This window comes from Muscardinus avellanarius (assembly GCF_963383645.1).
Source record: "Muscardinus avellanarius genome assembly, chromosome: 12".
NCBI lineage: Eukaryota > Metazoa > Chordata > Mammalia > Rodentia > Gliridae > Muscardinus > Muscardinus avellanarius.
The window spans coordinates 12,559,677-12,578,524 of NC_137798.1; the positions used below are offsets into that span (position 1 = coordinate 12,559,677).

General features: G+C 52.7%; 1 protein-coding gene across 4 annotated transcripts in view; it reads right to left on the reverse strand.

Moving 5' to 3' along the window:
• The window catches only part of PLA2G4E (phospholipase A2 group IVE), a gene marked incomplete at both ends in the record, with an annotated part of 69,101 nt that overhangs the window by 8,010 nt on the left and 42,243 nt on the right, over positions 1-18,848 (reverse strand). For 2 of the 4 annotated variants that reach the window (XM_080708222.1, XM_080708221.1), the window contains 11 exons: positions 909-1,131; positions 3,977-4,113; positions 5,490-5,625; positions 8,092-8,129; positions 8,422-8,505; positions 8,586-8,740; positions 9,336-9,399; positions 10,153-10,195; positions 11,933-11,973; positions 12,706-12,837; positions 14,632-14,768. In XM_080708222.1, the coding sequence (XP_080564348.1) occupies positions 909-1,131; positions 3,977-4,113; positions 5,490-5,625; positions 8,092-8,129; positions 8,422-8,505; positions 8,586-8,740; positions 9,336-9,399; positions 10,153-10,195; positions 11,933-11,973; positions 12,706-12,837; positions 14,632-14,768 (1,190 nt within the window). Of the gene's footprint in view, positions 1-908; positions 1,132-3,976; positions 4,114-5,489; positions 5,626-8,091; positions 8,130-8,421; positions 8,506-8,585; positions 8,741-9,329; positions 9,400-10,152; positions 10,196-11,932; positions 11,974-12,705; positions 12,838-14,631; positions 14,769-18,848 lie in introns of all 4 variants that reach the window. The other 2 variants (XM_080708219.1, XM_080708220.1) reach the window with 1 other exon arrangement.

Consider the following 18,848-nt stretch of genomic DNA (forward strand, 5'->3'; position numbering starts at 1 on the left):
ACATGCTCAGACCTCTGCCCTAGAAAATCTTGGTGTTTTCCTCCCTATCACATGGGTTACTCTTGCTAAAAATCTCATTGTTAACGTATTAACTACCACTTAGTGATGTAATCCCCCTTCAGGGCCAGACGTCTAACCCCCTCCTCCCCGAAGGCAAGCCAGTGCCTCCAGCCGCTGCCTGCCCCACTCCATCACAAGGTGGGGCTGGATGAAGGGCCTTCAAAGTGGCAGGTGGAGGGAGTAGCAGCTCTGGGTTGGAAGCCACATGAGATTCCTTTCTGAATCCCCAGTAGCCAGTATAGTTCCCGGCATGCATAGTTTAGTTGAAACACAGATAGAAGGGGCAAGTGAACACAGAAGATGAGAGTCCACCATCCTTGGGTGCCCCAAATGTCTCATTTTCTAGAAGATAATGTGCTCCCCTCCTCTTCCTGGCAAGTTCTGATATGAATTCAGAAGTCCTCAGTCAGCTTGGGACCAGTCGCTGGGGGCCTAGATGGAGGCTAAGTGGAAGCTCTGCTTTGGGGTCAAGCAACAGCCGTGCTCCCTGAAGAGTCCGGTGTTAGCTGAGCTCGGCCCGACGTTCTGGGTCACAGCATCCCTGGGGATTCTTGCCCTCTTTCACCATAGCCCACAGATCCTAACTCAGGCTGGCTCTCTTCTCGAGCACTCAGATGATTAGTTCTCAGGGCAGGAAGGATCCTTGCCAGCCCCATTTTATCCCCCAGGTGTCTTGACATGGCTTTCAGAATTCAAGCTGCCTCTCCGCAGTAGTGTGCCCAAGCTGCCCCCAACATGAGGGTCCGGCCCAAGGCCGTGCCTGCAGCTCTAACCTAACCAAAGGGGAGGTGAAAGCGCTGACGAAGGAAGCCAGACATCCGCCAGCACGGGAGAAGCGGGCCGCCTACCTCGTCCCCGAGGCAGGCCTCGATCAGCAGGCCCCAGAAGTCAGTGAAAGTGACCCTGTAGCCTTCCTGGCTGCGCTGCCGGAGCTCCTCCCGGAATCTGCAGAGCTGCTCTGGGAACAGGGAGGGCAATTTGTCTTTGACCGCGTGTCTCCGGGCCTCGAAGATAGCAGGTTCCAGGTTCTTGCAGGACCACTCAGGGTCACGGTACAAGGTAGCCATGGTCCTGGAGAGAAACAGGCATAGCTGAAGGAGCTGCCCAGCCCCGATCTGATCACCCTGGCTCCATCAGGCCACTGGGAATCTTCGACATGCTGGCTGGGGAGTCTGAGGGAAAAGGGGCAGGGCCTGGTGGTGGTGGGGAGGGGGAACATTATTGCTCATAATCACATTTGCTACTGTTTCTCAAATACCTACTACCTGCCGGGGATAGCATATTTGGCTGAGTTAAAGATTGTGTGTGTGTGTGTGTGTGTGTGTGTGTGTGTGTGTGTGGTACTGGGGATGAAACCCAGGGACATTTGACCTCCAAGCTACACCCACAGTACCCAGTCCTATTTTTTATTCTTTATTTTTAACAGGTCTCACTGAGTTGCAGTGGGCCTCACTAAGTAGCTGAGGCTGGCCACGAACCCAGATTCTCCTGTCTCAGCCTCCTAAGTACTGGGATTACAAGCATGGCTAATAATGTTGTTTCAAAGAGTATTTCCCAGCTGGGCGTGGTGGTGCATGCTTGTAATCCCCGTGCTTGGGAGGCAGAGACAGGAGGATCGCGCAGGTTCGAAGCCACCCTCGCTGGCTTAAGAGACCCTGTTTCCAAATAAAAATATAAAATAGGTCTGGGAGTGTAGCCCAGAGGTAGAAGGGTTTCCAGGAACCCGAGTACCACCAAAAAAAAAGAACAGAAAAAAGTATTTCCCATGCTTTTCTCAGACCAGAGGCCCTCCACACTCCCACCTCACTCTGGCGAGGCCTGAGGTCTTCCCTGTTTCCTGCCTGGCCCACCATATGCCAGGAGGACACAGATGTCCCTTGGCCCTGCTGGAAGCAAGATATCTTTTTAGCCTAATACCCAGGAGCTATTCTAATACTATTTAATGGCTATTTCTTGTGGAGATTAAGAACATGGGCCCTGGCCTGGGTTCAAATTTCAGGTCTACTTCTCCTTAGCTGAGTGACCCTGGGCAAATTACTTTCTACAATGGCAAAATAATGCTGAGAAAATTATGGTTGGTCCTTACATGCATGGTCCTCATCTGCAGAGCCAACCAACTGTGGGTCAGAAATATTTGAAAAAGAAATGCTTATGTACTGAACCTGTATGAACTTCCCCTCCCTTTTCATTATTCCCTAAATAAGAAAACCTAACAATGATTTCTAGTATAAGCAATTATATTTATAAGCAATCCAGAGATGATTTAAAGTATTCTGAATGATTGTGTAGGTCATGTATGAATACTACGCCGTGTGTGTGTGTGTGTGTGTGTGTGTGTGTGTGTGTGTGTGTGTTGTGTACTGGGGATGGAACCCAGGGGCACTGTACCTCCAAGCTACACCCCCAGCCTTATTTTTTAGTCTTTTTATTTTTGAAACAGGGTCTCACTGAGTTGCGAAGGGCCTCGCTAAGTAACTGAGACTGTCCACAAACCATGATCCTCTGGTTTCAGCTTCTTGAATGCTGGGATTACAAGTGTGTGCCACCACGCCCGGCTACTACACCATTTTAAATAAGGGCAGATTTTTGTATTCTGGGGAGGAGGGTTCTGGAACCTGTCCTCCTCAAATATTGAGGGGCAACTGTGCTTGATACAGAGGCAACACAGATAACTGTTAGCGCCCCTCCTACAGAAGCCTCTGACCCCTGACAAGAAGGCCTAGTGCCAGGAGCTCTTGGTTTTCCCAGGGCCAGTTCATATCCACTTGCTCAAATAAGAGTTGCCAGCGGCTCAGGATAGAAGGTGCAGCATGGGACCTGGAGGCCCACCAGTCACTGACAGAATAAAATTCCTGGCTGAAAGGGCCTGGGTGGTCGCAAGTTCCCAACCATCCTAAACTGGAGGCCCATGATAACTGTGGTGGGATCCTTCCACTATAATAAACATTGAAAAGCAAATATTATGGCTGTGTTGTATAAAGACAAACATAAAACATATTAATGTTATTTACTAAGCCATTTTCTTTAATCTAGTTGATTTTTTCCTTTGGATTTAAAAAAATAATAACACATTTTTTAGCCAGGCATGGTGGAGCATGCCTGTAATCCCAGTACTTGGGAGGCTGAGATAGAAAGATCATAGTTTCAAGACCAGCCTCAGCAACTTAGTGAGACCTTGTTTCAAAACAAAAAGTAAAATAGGGCTGAGTTTGGAGGTAGACTGTCTCTAGATTCAATTCCTAGTGCCACAAAACAAAATAACAAAAACCCACTTTTTTTTTTTTTTTTTGCAGGCCCCTGACAGTACTGTGGGCCTCAGACACTATGCCTGCTATGGGTGTGCCGACCCTGCCTGTCCTTCTATTGGGATGCCCCAGTGGTTGCTCCCCTAGCTCCCTGGCAGAGAGTGGGGAGGTGGGGGCCTGGTGGCAGGGCCTTCTCAGGCTGCCCGAAGGAGTTGGACAGGGCAGAGAATTAGGTGCGGGGTCTGGGTGTGGGAATCCAGAGTCTCTGGGCTCCACCCACCCAGGCAGAGCCCAGGAAAAGGGCGGCTGCATCTCCCCTTCAGGAAGGGAGGGGTACCAGGGCTCAGTCATCATTAGTCACCAAGTTCCTAGGCCCCTGCTACAGCCCCAGGAAAGAGAACTTCCAGTAATGGCCAATGTATAAGTAGCTTGGTATACTTAGTACCTGGAGAGCCTCTCGCCATGGCCCCAAGAGGTACAGAAACCTACTTTGCAAGTACAGACAGAGGCTGAGAGGTAAGCGCACGCCCAAGGCCACACTGCGCACATCATGCAGCTTCTCCTGGGTCACTTGTCCTTGGGGGTGGGGGGCAGAGCTTCACCAGAGACCCCCGGCCGGCCTGTCTGCTGCTCACTCTGGGCTCCGCTAGGCAGTGGCCCCAGCACCTTACCAGGTGGCCCCCGACAGGCCAGTGATGTAACAGGCACAGTCCAGGAGGTTCAGCTTCTGGAGCCCCAGGAGGTGGCCGTACATGGAGGTCATGGATCTCGCGCCACCCCCAGTGGCCATGATGGCTATCAGCGGGACCTGTGGGCACAGAGGCAGACTGCTGGGGTGGCTCCCGGGGCAAGCCAGGCAGGAGAAGACATGGAGCGACAGATGGCAGCTTGGGAGGACCCCTGGAGGAGGGAGAGCAGCTAGAGGGTGGGGGCACCTGCAGATCTAGAATCAGCCCTGAGCTCCAAGCCCAGTGGTGGTACCAGTAAAGGGCTCTGCCACCTAACAAGGGCTAAATCATGGAGAGCCCTCAGCTACCAGATGATAAAACTGGGACCAGGGTGGTGGGCATGATTCCTTAATAGTGACAAACAGACTTCTATATGGCGTTAGTGTCCGTAAAGGCACATGTTTAACCTATACCATAATGCTCGGAGTAGGCAGGAATGCACTTCTGACCCAAGAAGGGGCAAGGGCCGCTTTTTTTTTTTTTTTTTTTTTCGGGTCTGGGATGAAACCCAGGGGCATTCTACCTCCGAGCTACACCCCCAGCCCTATTTTTGATTCTTTATTTTGAAACAGGGTCTCACTGAGTTGCAGAGGGCCTCACTAAGTAGCTGAGGCTGTTCACGAACCACAATCCTCCTGTCTCAGCCTCCTGAATGCTGGGATTACAAGCGTGCCCACCACACCTGACTAAGGGGCCACTTCTGGCTAAGGACACCCTTGGCATGTTTCCCTAAAGATGAGAGGAAGAAGGGAACTTTGGCCAAAACTCCGTTTTCATCTGAATGGGGACTGGAAGATCCTTGAGTTGGCTGAGGCCCAATCATAAGCCCTCCTTGGGTACTTTTTTTTTTTTTTTTCCTTTTGGCACTAGGAATTTAACCCAGGGGCATTCTATCTCCAACTGCACCCCCAGCCCTTTTTATTTCTTATTTTGAAACAGAGTCTCACTAAATTGCTGTGGCTGGCCTCAAATTTGTAATCCTCCTGTCTCAGCCTCCTAAGTGCTAGGATTCCGGGTATACGCCACTGCACCCAGCTCCTTGGATCCAGCTGAGAGGACAGGGAACTAAAGAATAAAGGGCCCCAGGGCTTCAGGGGAAGGGTTTGTGGAGTGCACAGAGAGGTAGATTCCAATGTATCCTGCCAAGGAGAGGACACAGTTTTGCTGCTGTGTCGGGGAGGTGTGCTCAGTCATTTTGGAATCCGGCGCACTGGAAGTGCATGGGGCTGCTGGGCCCCCTTTCTTCTCTCTCCACTCTGAGGTCCCCCTTCCCTGGTGAATATACAACTGACATCCTCCTGCACCAGAACCTTAGCCAGAGAAGCAGCCATGAAGGAGAGAAGGGCGGGGTGCCACAGCCGTCCTGGGGCAGGGAAGGGCCAGGGTAACTGGTGAGGCGCGGGGCTGGAAGGCCGCTGGGCCCACAGTGCCCTGAGCCCGGCCCCTGCTCACCCACCTCGTCCTCCAGCAGGTCCTCCTCCAGTTGCAGCACCTGTTTCAGCGCCTCGGCCGCCACCACCTTCCGCTTCTGCAGGAACTCCAGCTCCGCAGGGCACAGGCTGAAGCCCAGCCGCACGTCCAGCGTGTCGGGGCTGCGGGAGAGAGGCCCCTGGCTGAGCGCACCGCAGCCTCCACCTTCAGGGGCCTTTAGAGTCAGTCGGACCCAGGCTTGAGGCCTAGCTCTGCCATGTCCCACTTGTGTGACCTTGGAATCCCTGCTTTCTCATCTGTAAAATGGGGCTTAATTCCCAGCGCTGTCTTTAGCACTTCACGAGTGAACAAATGTAAAGCCTCAGCTGGCCCACTGTAAGCTGTTCCCCTCAAAAGATCACTGCTGGTACTTCTACCGAGGACTCTGTGAACCCTCCACATCCTCAAGAGAATCTGGAAAGCTCAAAAAGCTTCCCCCGGCTCCCCCTACAGCCCAAGACCAGGTGTAGGTGAAAGCGCACCCGGCTCCTCTTGGCAAATACCCCTGGACAAGGCTCTACAGCGTGGAGTCTTTTTTAAATTTTATTTTATTTATTTTATTTTTTTTGCGGTACTAGGGATAGAACCCAGGGGGCATTCTACCTCTAAGCTATGCCCCCAGTTCTATTTTTCTATTCTTTATTTTGAAACAGGGTCTCACTGAGTTGCAAAGGCCCTCACTAAGTAGCTGAGGCTGTCTTCTAACCGCGATCCTCCTGTCTCAGCCTCCCGAATGCTGGGATTACAGCGTGCGCCACCACGCCCGGCTTTCAGCATGGATTCTACTGAGCCCGATCAACAAGCTCCCCATTCACACGGAAAATTCTTGGCTAAGCTCTTCCTGCTCACAGACGCATAATTTTTCTCTGTTTGCACAGCCGACAAAACCTTTGCATCGCTGGGTGATCCACATGGGTCCCCAGGCAGGTGGGGCAGGAGCCGCCTGGACATGCTCAGCGCTTGCCCTCCTTTTAACACTCCCCTGCCCTGGACAAGTCCAGGCTGTGGTCCCGCCATCTGAGACCCTACCTGACCTATTCTACTCACTTCAAGCTTCCTTGTGGAAAAGGCCAGTCCAGCCTGACTTCTGTGCCTTGCACAAGTGCGTATCCTCACCGAAGCACCCTCCCTTTGCCCACTATACTTGCGGGCATCCTCAGGATACCCCTTGCATCCTCTGAGGCCCAGCTCCCAATTCCAAGTGAATGGATCTTGACAGTGTCCGGCCCAGAACCAGCAAAGCTGTTTCACTAACAGGGGCAGGGCTGAGCTCTCCCATCCTGTCTCCTCTGGGCCCCATCCCCGGTGGGATCTGGGGATGCAGATGAAGCCCAAGGAAAGAACTTTCACTGGCCTCCACAGGGAATAAATAAGAATTTAACAGCCACAATGACATTGGTGAGTATGTGCTGAGCGTCCCTCTCACCAGATTGATTACTGAGTATTTCACCTGAACCGTCTCATGGATTCACACAGACTTAATCCCTAAGACTTTTATGGTTTTGGCTCTCATATCTAGGTCTGTGGTTAATTTTTATATGTAGCCTGAGGGATCCAATTTCACTCTCTTTCATGTGGATATCCAGTTGTCCCCGCATCATTTGTTGAAAAACACTCTTCTTTCCCCCATTGAATTGTTTTTAAAGGATACCTTCAAGAATGTGAAAAGAGTGGTGATACAGGCCTATAATCCCAGCTACTCAAGAGGCTAGGCAGGAGGATCGCAAGTTCAAGGCCAGCCTAAGCAACTTAGTGAGGCCTTGTCTCAAAATTAAAAAAATAAATAAATAGCCGGGCGTGGTGGCGCACGCTTGTAATCCCCGCGCTTGGGAGGCAGAGACAGGAGGATCGCGCAGGTTCGAAGCCAGCTACGCGCGCTGGCTTAGGAGACCCTGTTTCCAAAATGAAAATGTAAAAATACGTCTGGGAGTGTAGCCTGGAGGTAGAAGGGCTTCCAAGAACCCCAGTACCACCAAAAAATATAAATAAATAAATAAATAAATAAAGGCTGGGGATTCACTTGCCTATTATGTGAGAAGCCCTGGATTCAATCTCTAGCCCCCCTCCCACCAGCCCCATACACAAGAAAAAAAAAGTATGAAACAGCGCCCACAGAATAGGAACAAATATTTGCAAATCATACTTACAAATAACACTGACAACGTCACTATAGCAAGACAAAGAGCCCACCTAACACATGGGCAAATGCCGTGTCTCCAAAGAAGATACACGAGTGTTCACTAAACCCATGAGAGCAACTCATCATAAACCACAGGGAAGCCGGGCGTGGTGGGGCACGCTTGTACTTGGGAGGCTGAGACAGGAGGATCGCACAGGTTCGAAGCCAGCCTCAGCTACTTAGTGAGGCTCTCAGCAACTTAGTGAGATCCTGTTTCCAAATAAAGTATAAAATAGGTCTGAGAGTAGAGCCTGGAGGTAGAAAAGCCCTTGGGTTACATCTCCAGTACCACCAAAAAAAAAATAAATAAATAAACCGCCAGGGAGACGCAACGCGCCGCAGTGAGGTACCACGCACATCTACCATCATGTATGTATGTTAGGAGAAAGGACCGAGGGAAGCGCTTTACCAGGGCGTGGACTTCATGTGCAGCTCACAGTTCTCAGTCTGAGGAGCAAAGATGAAGAGCTTGTCAGGATGACCAAGCAGAGCCGTGTGATCCCGCCGGCCCTGGACCAGCTCAGCACGCTCTGCTCGCGCATGTGAACACGCGCACACAGCGCACCCCCCCAACACACCCCACTTTTCTCTTTTGCGTGTATGCCTCCCCGCCAGGTCCAAGAGCCCACGAGACCCCCTGTCCTGCCTGAGCCCCGCCTGCCACCTTCTCCGCGCGCCCTTGGCCCTCCATCTCCAAGCCGCAGCAGCCCCAGGGCCCCAACCCTGCCCTGACCCTCACCACGGGCAGGGCCACCGCCTGGCCATCCGAAAGGCAGTCGAGGGGCTGGCAGACAGGGCCGCTCCTGCGCGCGCAGCAGCAAAGCTGGAAGGGGGGGACGGCTCTGTGAGGGGCAGGGGCTCCTCCGCAGCTGCCCGCCCGCCCCCTCAGGGGCCGCCTTGTACCCCACAGCTCCAGCAATTCTTGGGCGCCTCCACGCACAGCTGGGGCTGGAAGTACTTGGGGTAGTGGAAGCAGACGGGGTTTGGGCAGCTGGGCTCCCGGCAGGGTGAGATGCGCTGGGTGTTCTCGAAAGATTCTGTGACCATCACCAAGAGATCTTTCACCAAAGAGAGAAGACAAGAGGTGAGGCGCCCCAGGAAGCGCGCGCGCGCACACACACACACACACACACACACACACACACACACACCATCTGGAGGTGGACAGGAACCTGGGAGAGCCTCATTCTGGGCCAGGGCCTTGGAATCTGCATTTATCAAGACTTCTGGGAGATCTGACAAATGCGGTCCCCAGAAAACCCTGTAAGTCCTCGGGACTCCTTCAATTGGGTTCTGCTTTGCCGAGGGTCTCCTAAGGTCGCCTGTCCTCAGAGTTTGAGAAAGCGGGCCCTCAGTGCTGCCAGTGTGGGGTCAGAGGCCCCCTTGTGCCTTCCTCCCTCCCCTGTCGGGGGGCCGCACTGATCTCTTCTCCTGGGACAAGATCCTGCAAGGGCAGGAGGCGTGGGATGGGGAGAGGTACTGGGCCTCTCTAGCTATAAAATGCTGGAACTTTCTGCGAAGTGTGAGTTGGCTAGAGGGACCCTGGGGTTGTCAGTGCCCGGGAGAGAGCATGATTCTGAGGAGTCTGAGCCAGGGCCAGATGCTGGGGCAGCCTCTCCTCCTCCCCAGCAGGCCGGGCGGCTAAACACTCACTTTTCTCACTCTTCCTCTGCCTCCTGGACTCTGAGTGAACCTCCAGGCAGGAGACTTGGCGAGACTGTAAAAAGCAAAGGGGTCACCGGGACAGCTGCCGACATTTCTGAACCCAGTCCAGGCATGCCACCCACTGGGAGAGAGGGTGCTTGGGAATGGAGCTATAAACTCTAGGGTGCTTGACCACAGTTTACTAAGGGTCACGTTCTTAGTGACCACAGTTTACTAAGGGTCATGTTCTTAGTGACCACAGTTTACTGTGGGCAAGTCAGGATCTGACCTGAGGGGAGATTCAGTTCTGGGCTTTGAACTGAGAACCTCCAATGAGATAGGAGGTTCTTATTCTCCAATAAGAAGCAGAGACGGCTAAATTCTTTTGCCACAGTTCCCAAAGACTCCACTTATTGAGGGAGAGGTCTCCCTGAACCTTGAGATATCGGATACATTTAATTAGAATGTGTGTACCATCAGGTGAATCATGGAAATATTAATTCCAAAATTATGCTTGCAGAGGTATTGTTGGATTTGTGGGGAACAGGACCAGGAAGGATGGGGCTATCTTTAGTGGGCTCTTTTATTGAGAGGATCCTAGTTGAGATGATCTTTTTGGGGTGTGGGGTGCTGGGCCAGAGCAAGGCCCCAGGCACCTCCTCCCTGAAGGCAGGAGCCCAGACTGCCGCCCCCTCCCCGCTCCCACTTGTCTGGCTCATCAGTCTGACTCCCCCGGGGCTCAAGATGGGACAAGGCCCGAAGCTGGGCCCAGTGAACAGCAGCCAGATGTGGCTTCCAGAGCTACGGGACTCAGAAGGGCAGTTACCACCAGCACGCCATTGGTGATGAGGGCCTCGGGCGGAGAAGGGCTGGAAAACAAAGCAAGGACCCGGTCAGGCCCATCATCCTTGACCGGCTGCCCATGAAGACAACAAGAATGTAAATAGGGCCAATAATGAAAGGACAGCCTTCTTAGTTCTCATGCAAAATATTTGTAGGCCGTCAAGGAGAAAACAGGCATGTGTTTGGCCTAGAATGTCTAGGAAAAAATAGATTTCATAGATTAGAAAATTTATAGAAAATTTTTATTAAAACACATTCACACATACACACACAGTTTTTTGTGTCGTCTCTGAGTGTGTGTGTGTGTGTGTGTGTGTGTGTGTGTGTGTGTGTGTGTTTTACTGGGATGAACCCAGAGGCATTCTACCTCTAAGCTATGCCACCAGCCCTATTTTGAAACAGGGTCTCACTAAATTGCTGAAGCCCCCTTTAAGTTTCTGAGGTTGGCCTCAAACCTATAATCCTCCTGACTCATCCTCCCAAATACTAGGATTACAGGTGTGTGCCACCACACCTGGCTAGAATAACTATTCTTTTCTTTTCTTTTCTTTTTTTTTTTTTTTTTTTTTTTGCAGTACTGGAGATGGAATCTAGGGACATTCTACCTTCAAGCTACACCCCTGCCCTATTTTTTATTTTTTATTTTGAAACAGGGTCTGAGTTGCAGAGGGCCTCACTCAGTAGCTGAGGCTGGCTGCGAACCTCGATCCTCCTGTCTCAGCCCCCGAGTGCTGGGATTGCAAGCGTGTGCCACCACGCCCGGCTTGCAAGTCACTTTCTATTCCAGCCAAAGAGCCCTATCTCCCAAAGTCTTGTCAAACTAAGAACTAGAGGAGAAAGCCTAGATTTTCTTCAGTGTGAAATAAGCTGATTTTAACTTGCCAATTAGCTGTTGGTGGGAAACGGTCCCTCAAATAGTTCCAAGGTCCCCATACGCAGAGGATCCTCTAAGTGGGGAACCTGACAGACCATCTTGTTCATCTCATGTCTCTCGTCACCCCCGCTGTCCCCAGGCTAATCACAGGTATGCTGGGGCTCAGCCTGTCAGGGTCAAGAAGAGGGGAGGCCATACCTGCAATCCTAGTACTTGGGAGGCTGAAGTAGGAGGATCACAGGTTCCAGGCCAGCCTCAGCTACTTAGTGAGGCCTTCAGTAAGTCCATGAGACCCTGTTTCAAGCTAAAAAGTAAAGTAGGACTGGGAGCATAGCTCAGAGGTAGGATGCCCCTGGGTTCAATCTCTAGTACCACAAAAGAGGAGGAGGAGGAGGAGGAGGAGGAGGGGAACACCGACCTCCTGGGTCGGAGCTTGTTCCCTCTGGACAGGGGCCCCACTCCTTCCTTCCCTCCCTCCCTCCCTCCCTTCCTCCCTTCCTTCCTTCCTTCGGTACTGAGGATTGAATTTGGCAGCATTCTACCTCTGAACTATACCCCAGCCCTTTTTATTTTTAAATAGGGTCTCACTAAGTTGGTGAGGCTGTCCTCGAACCTGCGATCCTCCTGCCTCAGCCTTCCGAGGACTGGGATCACAGATGTGCCCCACCGTGTCTGGCCCACATTGCTAACGTGATGCTGACCGCAGTGCTGCTGGAGGAGCGGTGTGGGTGCAGGTGCCTGCCATTCAGATGCCTGCTGAGGAGTCGGAGCTGAGAGCCAGGTGTGGCACAGAAGAGGAGGGGATGGCAAAACGTTTGGTGGGGAAGCCACCTGGAGGCCAGCACCGTGGTGCCCGTGGCGCCCCATGCAGGGGACCTGGGCTACTCACCTCTCAGCCAGTAGGAACTCCACCTCCAGCTCTTCCATGCCCTGGTGGGGGAGGGAGGGGAGGCAGCTGTGAGCGGCATCTGTACATCTGTTCTGACCCTCTGCCGCCCCTACAGACTGGCAGGTCCAGCCCCCGTGGCCCTGCTGCCAGGGAGTGAGCAGCGGCCCCTGGCTCTACCTCACTGTCTCCAAGTCTCTGAAATCATGGGCAGCGCTGACAACCCAGGGGAGGGTCAGGCGTGGAGGGTGCGCATGCCTCCAGGGCTCAGGCTTGGGCAGAGCCCGCTCTTCCCTTGCCCGGCGTGTGGACGGCACCCGGCCACAGCACCACCTGAGTATCTGCGCAGTGGTTGGATCCAGAATGCCCTGGTCCTCGCCAGCTCTGACCTTCTTTGATTTTGCGGACTTGTCCTCCTTCACCCTCATCCTGGGAACAGACTTCTGAGGCAAGAAAAAGGGGCGAGGGGCCGGCACCTGTGTCCCCATGGTGTGCCAGCACACTGACGGCCTTAATTACGTTTTCCCATTCAAGTCTTGAAGCAATCCTGCACGGTACTTATTACTCTCACCGTGGAGAGATGAGGAAATAGAAAGTCAGAGGAGTTAAGTAATTTTCACACAGTCACACGGCCAGGAAGCCGTAGTGCTGGGAGTTGAACCAGAAGCCCCATCTTTTCCTGGCTAAGCTGTGTGCCCAAAGAGGAGCCCATGCGAGGCCATCATGGGAAGAATGGCTGCTCCTCATAGGGCAGGATGCTGAGGCCCCTAACCCACCTCTGGGTTGAGCGGGAACTTCACGTGGGTTTTCTTCCGGAAGCAGAGCTTGGTGAGGTCGTAGAGGACTGTCAAGAGATGGTCATCTGGTGTCACCGTGTCTTCATCGCAGACGCTCAGCTCTAGCACATTCTAGGGGCGGAGAGGGCGTGCGCCTGGTTACCATGGCTTCATCGTGAGAGACCCGACCTCAGACCTGGCAAGGAGGTAGGCGTGAGGGGTTGGCCGCCGGGTCCCTGCGCAGGTGTGAGAGACACTGGTAGGGAAGTGAATGAAGCCGTGCCTATCATCTGCTTTCCAGCCCCCAACGCCTTGCTGCTCCTCTGCTCTGACTCCTAAAGATTTTTGCCTTTTTATAAGCTTCGCAGAAGGCTGTGAAGTGAGGAGGGCTTTCATCTCACCTAGAGGAAGGATGGAAGAAAGCCCTGACAACAGTTCTGTCCAGTATTGGGTCCCTGAGAACTAAAGACAGCTCTTTAGTGTTAGAAAAACCAGACCAGGGAGCCAGGTGTGGTGGCGCATGCTTGTGATCCCAGCGCTGGGGAGGCTGAGACAGGAGGATCGCACAGGTTCAAAGCCAGCCTCAGCTACTGAGTGAGGGGCTCAGCAACTTAGTGAGACCCTGTTTCCAAATAAAATATAGAATAGGTCTGGGAGTGCAGCCTGGAGGTAGAAAGCCCCTGGGTTCCATTCCCAGTACCAGAGAACGAGAGAGAGAGAGAGAGAGAGAGAGAGAGAGAGAGAGAGAGAGAGAGAGAAAGAAAGAAAGAAAAGAAAGAAAAACTAGACCAGGGAAGCTAACATTTTAACACTCCAGGGCAGCAATGGAGCAAAGATATTATTGGTAGTGTGGGATGAAGTGTGCTAACTTCAGCCTTTGGCTCATTAGCTCCTAATAAGACCTCATGAATGGTCCCAAGGCAGAACGTCAAGAGTTAAGCGGTTTCCCTATCAAGTGGCTGCACTGTGCTCTCAGGTGACCCACACTGGTCTCTGAGGTCTCTCTATCCAAGGATCCTGGGAGATGTGGGTTCAGGCCAGAGTTTCCTCTTAAGTCTCTATATGGTGGGCATGAGTGTGGTTCTGAAGGTTCTGGACTAGACGAGCTGTGTTGACCTTTTAATTATTAGAACCCCAAGTATGTTCAGAACCAACCCAGCAGCCCCATAATCCTTAAATCAAAGGAAGCCCAAATTCTGATTTCAAGATGGTAGACTGAGCCCGCTTGGAAATCTTCCTCCCTCACCAAACTCATATGTATGATTAAAAAACAAAACAAAAATTTAAGGATAATTATAAAGACCTTTTTGTAAACCAAAAGGACTCGTGATGAACTAGAAATGAAAAAGCATCCCTAAAAAAATGGAAGTAGCAATCTGGAGCTGTCAAGTCTCAAGACCGGAGTTGATGCCTCCATGATGAAGCCAACTTTTGCCGTAAGGGTTCACTGCTGAGGCTGTCACCAGCCGAGGTGCTCAAGGGACAATCTCCTACAGGAGGTGTCTGAAGATCAACACCATAAACAACTCAGTGAATGAAAAAACTGTACACTCAGGAAAAGAAATAATAAAGCAATCAGAAAGGGATGTTCGGAAGACAAAACCATCTAGCTAGAGGGCTTTTGCCTTGGTCCTCATTAGTAGAGGGCTCTTCCCCTCTCCTCTGAGGATACTGGAAACACCATCTGCTCTGGGGGCAAGCGGCATCTAGTGCCAGCAGAATTAAGCTGGAAGGACAAAGGAGGCCATAGGTAGAAGGATACTCAGAGAGGGTCAAACAGGAGACAGGCAGGAGCATTAGCCAGGGAGCTAAGACAGCTCGGTACAAGAAGTAGGCAGGAAGAAAAGCAGGCAGGGGTAGAAGGACCCGAGCAGAGGGCCGAGGGGAAGAGAAATGCAGGCGAGCCAGGGTGCCGCCGCTGCTCACCTTCACCCGGCTCTGGATCTGGAAGCTGAAGCTTTCGTTCCACTCTGGGTTTTGGCAGTTGGAGATGGTCCTGGTCCTCAGCTTCTCCTGAGAGGCGGTGGGCAGCCAGAGGCTCACAAAGCAGTCCGTCTGGCTCACTGTCCAGAGAAGAGAGGAGTGGGAGAAAAGACAGAGGAGCAACCCAGGAGCAGAGGAGAGAGTGTGGAGTCAAAAGACAGCTTCAGACAAGCCCCTTCCAGAGCAAGCCCCCTGAGCTGCGCGTCCTCTCCTCTCGGGGTCCAGCTCTCCAGAGGCCTTTTCCTAGAGCGCTCCAGGTCACGGGCTCTAGGTTTTACGGGGTGGGTAACAGGTCCCCCTAACCGTTCGTATGAACACAGATGGCCCGAGGCAGAAACATCTCAGTCTCTGAGCCAATGCTGGTTTGGGACAAGAAATGGGCACACAGTTTCCTCTCGGTCAGGGAAAGATCTAGAAGACCACCTGCAAAGATTCTGGTTTACTTCTTGCCTTAGAGTCAAGGAAACCAAAGTAGAGCTAAGCTTAGAGAGATGTTGAGTACGAGAAGGCAGCCTAGTCTGATGTGAGCTGGCCAAAGAGGGCTCGGTGGGAGAGAACTTGGACCAAACAAGCCACTCAGAAGGACCTCAGGACAGGACCATCGTCTCCACATTTAAAAAAAATTATTGCGGTCCTGGGGATTGAACTCGGGCAATTCTACCTCCAAGCCACACCCCCCGCCCTATTTTTTATTCTTTATTTTGAAACAGGATCTCACTAAGTTGCAGAGGACCTCACTACGTGGCTGAGACTGGCCTCAAACCTACGATTCTCCCGTCTCAGCCTCCTAAGTACTGCACTACCCTGTCCAACTCCAGCATGAGGTTTATGACCCAAGAAGCCTTCATATCTATGCCCGAGTATTCTTTTTTTCTCCATTTTAAGTGAACAATCCAAGTGTGACATTGCTCTGTGTGTCCTGGAGAAGAGACAAAGGCTTTGACTCCAACAGGTATTTCCAAAGTAAATGGGTTGCAAAAGATGGATAGATGGATAGGACAAAGAATAGCCTTCCTCTCTCTCCATTCCGTCTGGGAGGAGGGAGAAAGAGGTGCCATGATTGGTGTTTTCATTCTCCTGACAATCTACTGGGGTACATCAGGGCACACACCAGATACATACACAATGGTGAAAATCAATATAGTTTCCAGTGTTGGGAGTCCTCTGGATGGCAAAGCTGGTTAGGATGAAAGTTCTGCACTGGTGAAACTGATCTAAACCAGCTCATCATTATTAGTAGTACTGGCTAATGAGGGCGGGACCGGGCTGTCCCCTAGGACCGACTGGCTCCTGCACCGCCACTACGCGCCGAGAGCCTCATCGGTGCCGGTACTCACTTGCATTTTTTGGCTCCTGACCTCACTCCTGCTGTCTAGTTAATCTCTGAGAGCTCGTCAGTCAGTGAGTAGGAATTCACCGCCATCCCTCCCACTGAACAAAGTGAGTTGACATGGCCTTTAGAAGTCACAATAAGCACTTAATCCAGGCAGAATGACCAAACTCTGACAGAATCACAAGAAAATGGTGAAGTCATCGTCCCCACCCGCTCACTCCTGTGCCCAAAACTTGCTGCTCTCACCGTGGGCTCAGGTGTCCCGGCCAGAAACCACAGGTCTTCCTTGACTCTCACACGAAACCCATTTAACCCTTCACCCGCTCAGGCCCCACCCTTCCCCTCACTTGCTACCGCTGTCTTGGAGCAGGCCACCTTCCAGCGGGGCTCCCGGCCTCTATCTTGTCCAATGCCAGTGTTTTCTCCCAAGAGAAGTCGCAGGGAGCTCTTTAGATCTGACCGAGTCACTGCCCAGCTTAAGATCCACTGGTGGCTGCCATCTGGCCTCTGAACGGAGTTCCAGCCATGCAACGTGGCTTCCCCACACACTCCCACAACACACACGCGCACGCACACACACACACACACACACACACACACACACACACACACACACTGTGTCTCACTCTAGGCTCCAGCCAAACTCAATGACTCTGGTCTCCAAAGGTGGCGTTTTGTCTCCCTCGGGCCTTTGCCTGTGCTGCTCCTTCTGCCTGGAACACCCTCCTCCTCTGCTTTCACCCGGAAAGCTTCCCGAGTGCCCAGGTGCCGCCCAGGCCTGAGCCCTCAGCGCCTCTCCTGGCAGAGCACTGTCTACACTGCGCTGCGATGGCAGGTCCCCTCCCCTGTCCGCATCGCACTGTGAATACCACGAGGGCTGGGCGGCTGTGTGTCTCTAGCCCTGGGAACGGGGCTAGAATAAATGAATGAATGGAAAAGTCACTTCCTGCTGCTCTAGGGCTACATCAGTACCAGGAGATTCTGGTTGAGTCACTGCAGATCCAGGTAGGCAGGCTGGCATGCCAGACTCGCCAGGGACCTGTTCAGCCCTCTTGGACCCTCCTGGCCTCCTCCTGGCCTGGTCTACTTCCTATAAGGCAGGAGCCGTAGGCAGTGAGGAAGCAACTCTACACCCACTACTCAGCACGCGTGACTCGATGGGTCCCGGAGAGGCCTTTCCCTCTAAAATTGCTTCCCTGTCGTGTGGAAAATTCAGTATATGCCTAAAGTTCTCACCTTAAGTCCATTCAATGAAATCTTAGTATTTTGGTCTAAATTTCCAGTTAAAATAAAAATGCCTGGTAGAGAAAAGATTGATCCGATACCCACCTTCCAAGATTAATTTGTTTTTCAGTTCTTTTGCAAAAAATACACCCTAGCCAAATACCAAAGACCGAGAACAAGTAGAATGTAGCCCAAGGAGAGGGTAACCCTGGAGGGCGGGGTGGAGGAAGACCCGCTGGTGCCAGATGACAGTCAGGGACAGTAAGGATGTGACCATGGGCCGGGCGTGGTGGCGCACGCTTGTAATCCCCGCGCTTGGGAGGCGGAGACAGGAGGATCGCGCAGGTTCGAAGCCAGCCGCGCGTGCTGGCTTAGGAGACCCTGTTTACAAATAAAAATGTAAAAATAGGTCTGAGAGTGTAGCCCGGAGGTAGAAGGGCTTCCAGGAACCCCAGTACACACACACACACACACACACACACAAAAAGGATGTGACCACGGTGTTAGCCATGAGACACGGCAAAGCAGTAGTGACACAATCGGATTTCACGGGCTCCCGGGGATTTCCTGGGCAAAGACAGCTTCCAGTCGTCCCTCCTTGTGGGTGACAGAGGGCTTGGTCATATGAATGACATGCCCCCTTTCCTGATTTGTGGGTGGCAGAGATTATCTTCACAGATGTTCGGGGCACCCCCCACCCCCCAGCTCTGGAGACATCTATCTGAGCTGGTTTGGATTTCAATTTCCTTTCCCAAGAGGAATTAGCACTCCTGGTGGCCGGGCAGTTTCTGGGCCTGGCTGTCTCCCATCATGGCCTAGGGCCAGCCGAGCGCTCTTTTAGTTCTGGGTGAAAGGTCATTCTGAAGCTCTGTGCACTAATTCCTTGCCATCGGCATCTCTGAGATCTTGGGCAAACAGACGCAACGCAGAGGCCTAGACCTGAGAGCCGCTCATTTTAGATTTAAGCTACAAGGGGATAATTTTGAGCAAGAGATACCCAGGACCTGAATGCCACTGGGATAGTCTCCAACCTAACCCAGGGAATGTAGCCACACAGCCCAGGCCCAGGAAGCAGAGTCCAGACCCCTCATATAACAAGGGCTACCCAAAGGCAGTCCCACAGGCAGCCCGCACGCCCGAGGGGTGGTGAGGAAGGGAGAGGAGGCTGGCAGAGCCAGAGTGCAGCCTGCCTCACCGGCTGCCGGCTTCTGTGACAGGTGGGGCAGGGACATGACAGGAAAGAGCCCAGGACAGCAGGACGGGCAGCGTGCAGATGCGGGTGCCACGGTGACTCCAGGGGTTGCACCGGCACTTCAGAAGGAAGCGGGCAGTGCCGTTGTGGACACGTGGGAGCCAGGCTGTTCCTGAGTAGAGGGGCGGCCTCTGCCAGGAGGGGTTGGAAGAATGATGGTGTGTGTAGGGAAGGGAAGAGAGGCAGCCATGGCCCGGGCCCGGGGTGGGGGGGGCATTTCCTGGCTCCTCACATTACTCACCGCTAGGCTGAGAAGCCCCAAAGAACCCAAGTGGAGGTCCCGGCCCTCTGGCCAGCCACTTGATGCTGGGAATGGCTCCCCCTGGCCTGGGCCCTGGACATACCCCCTGC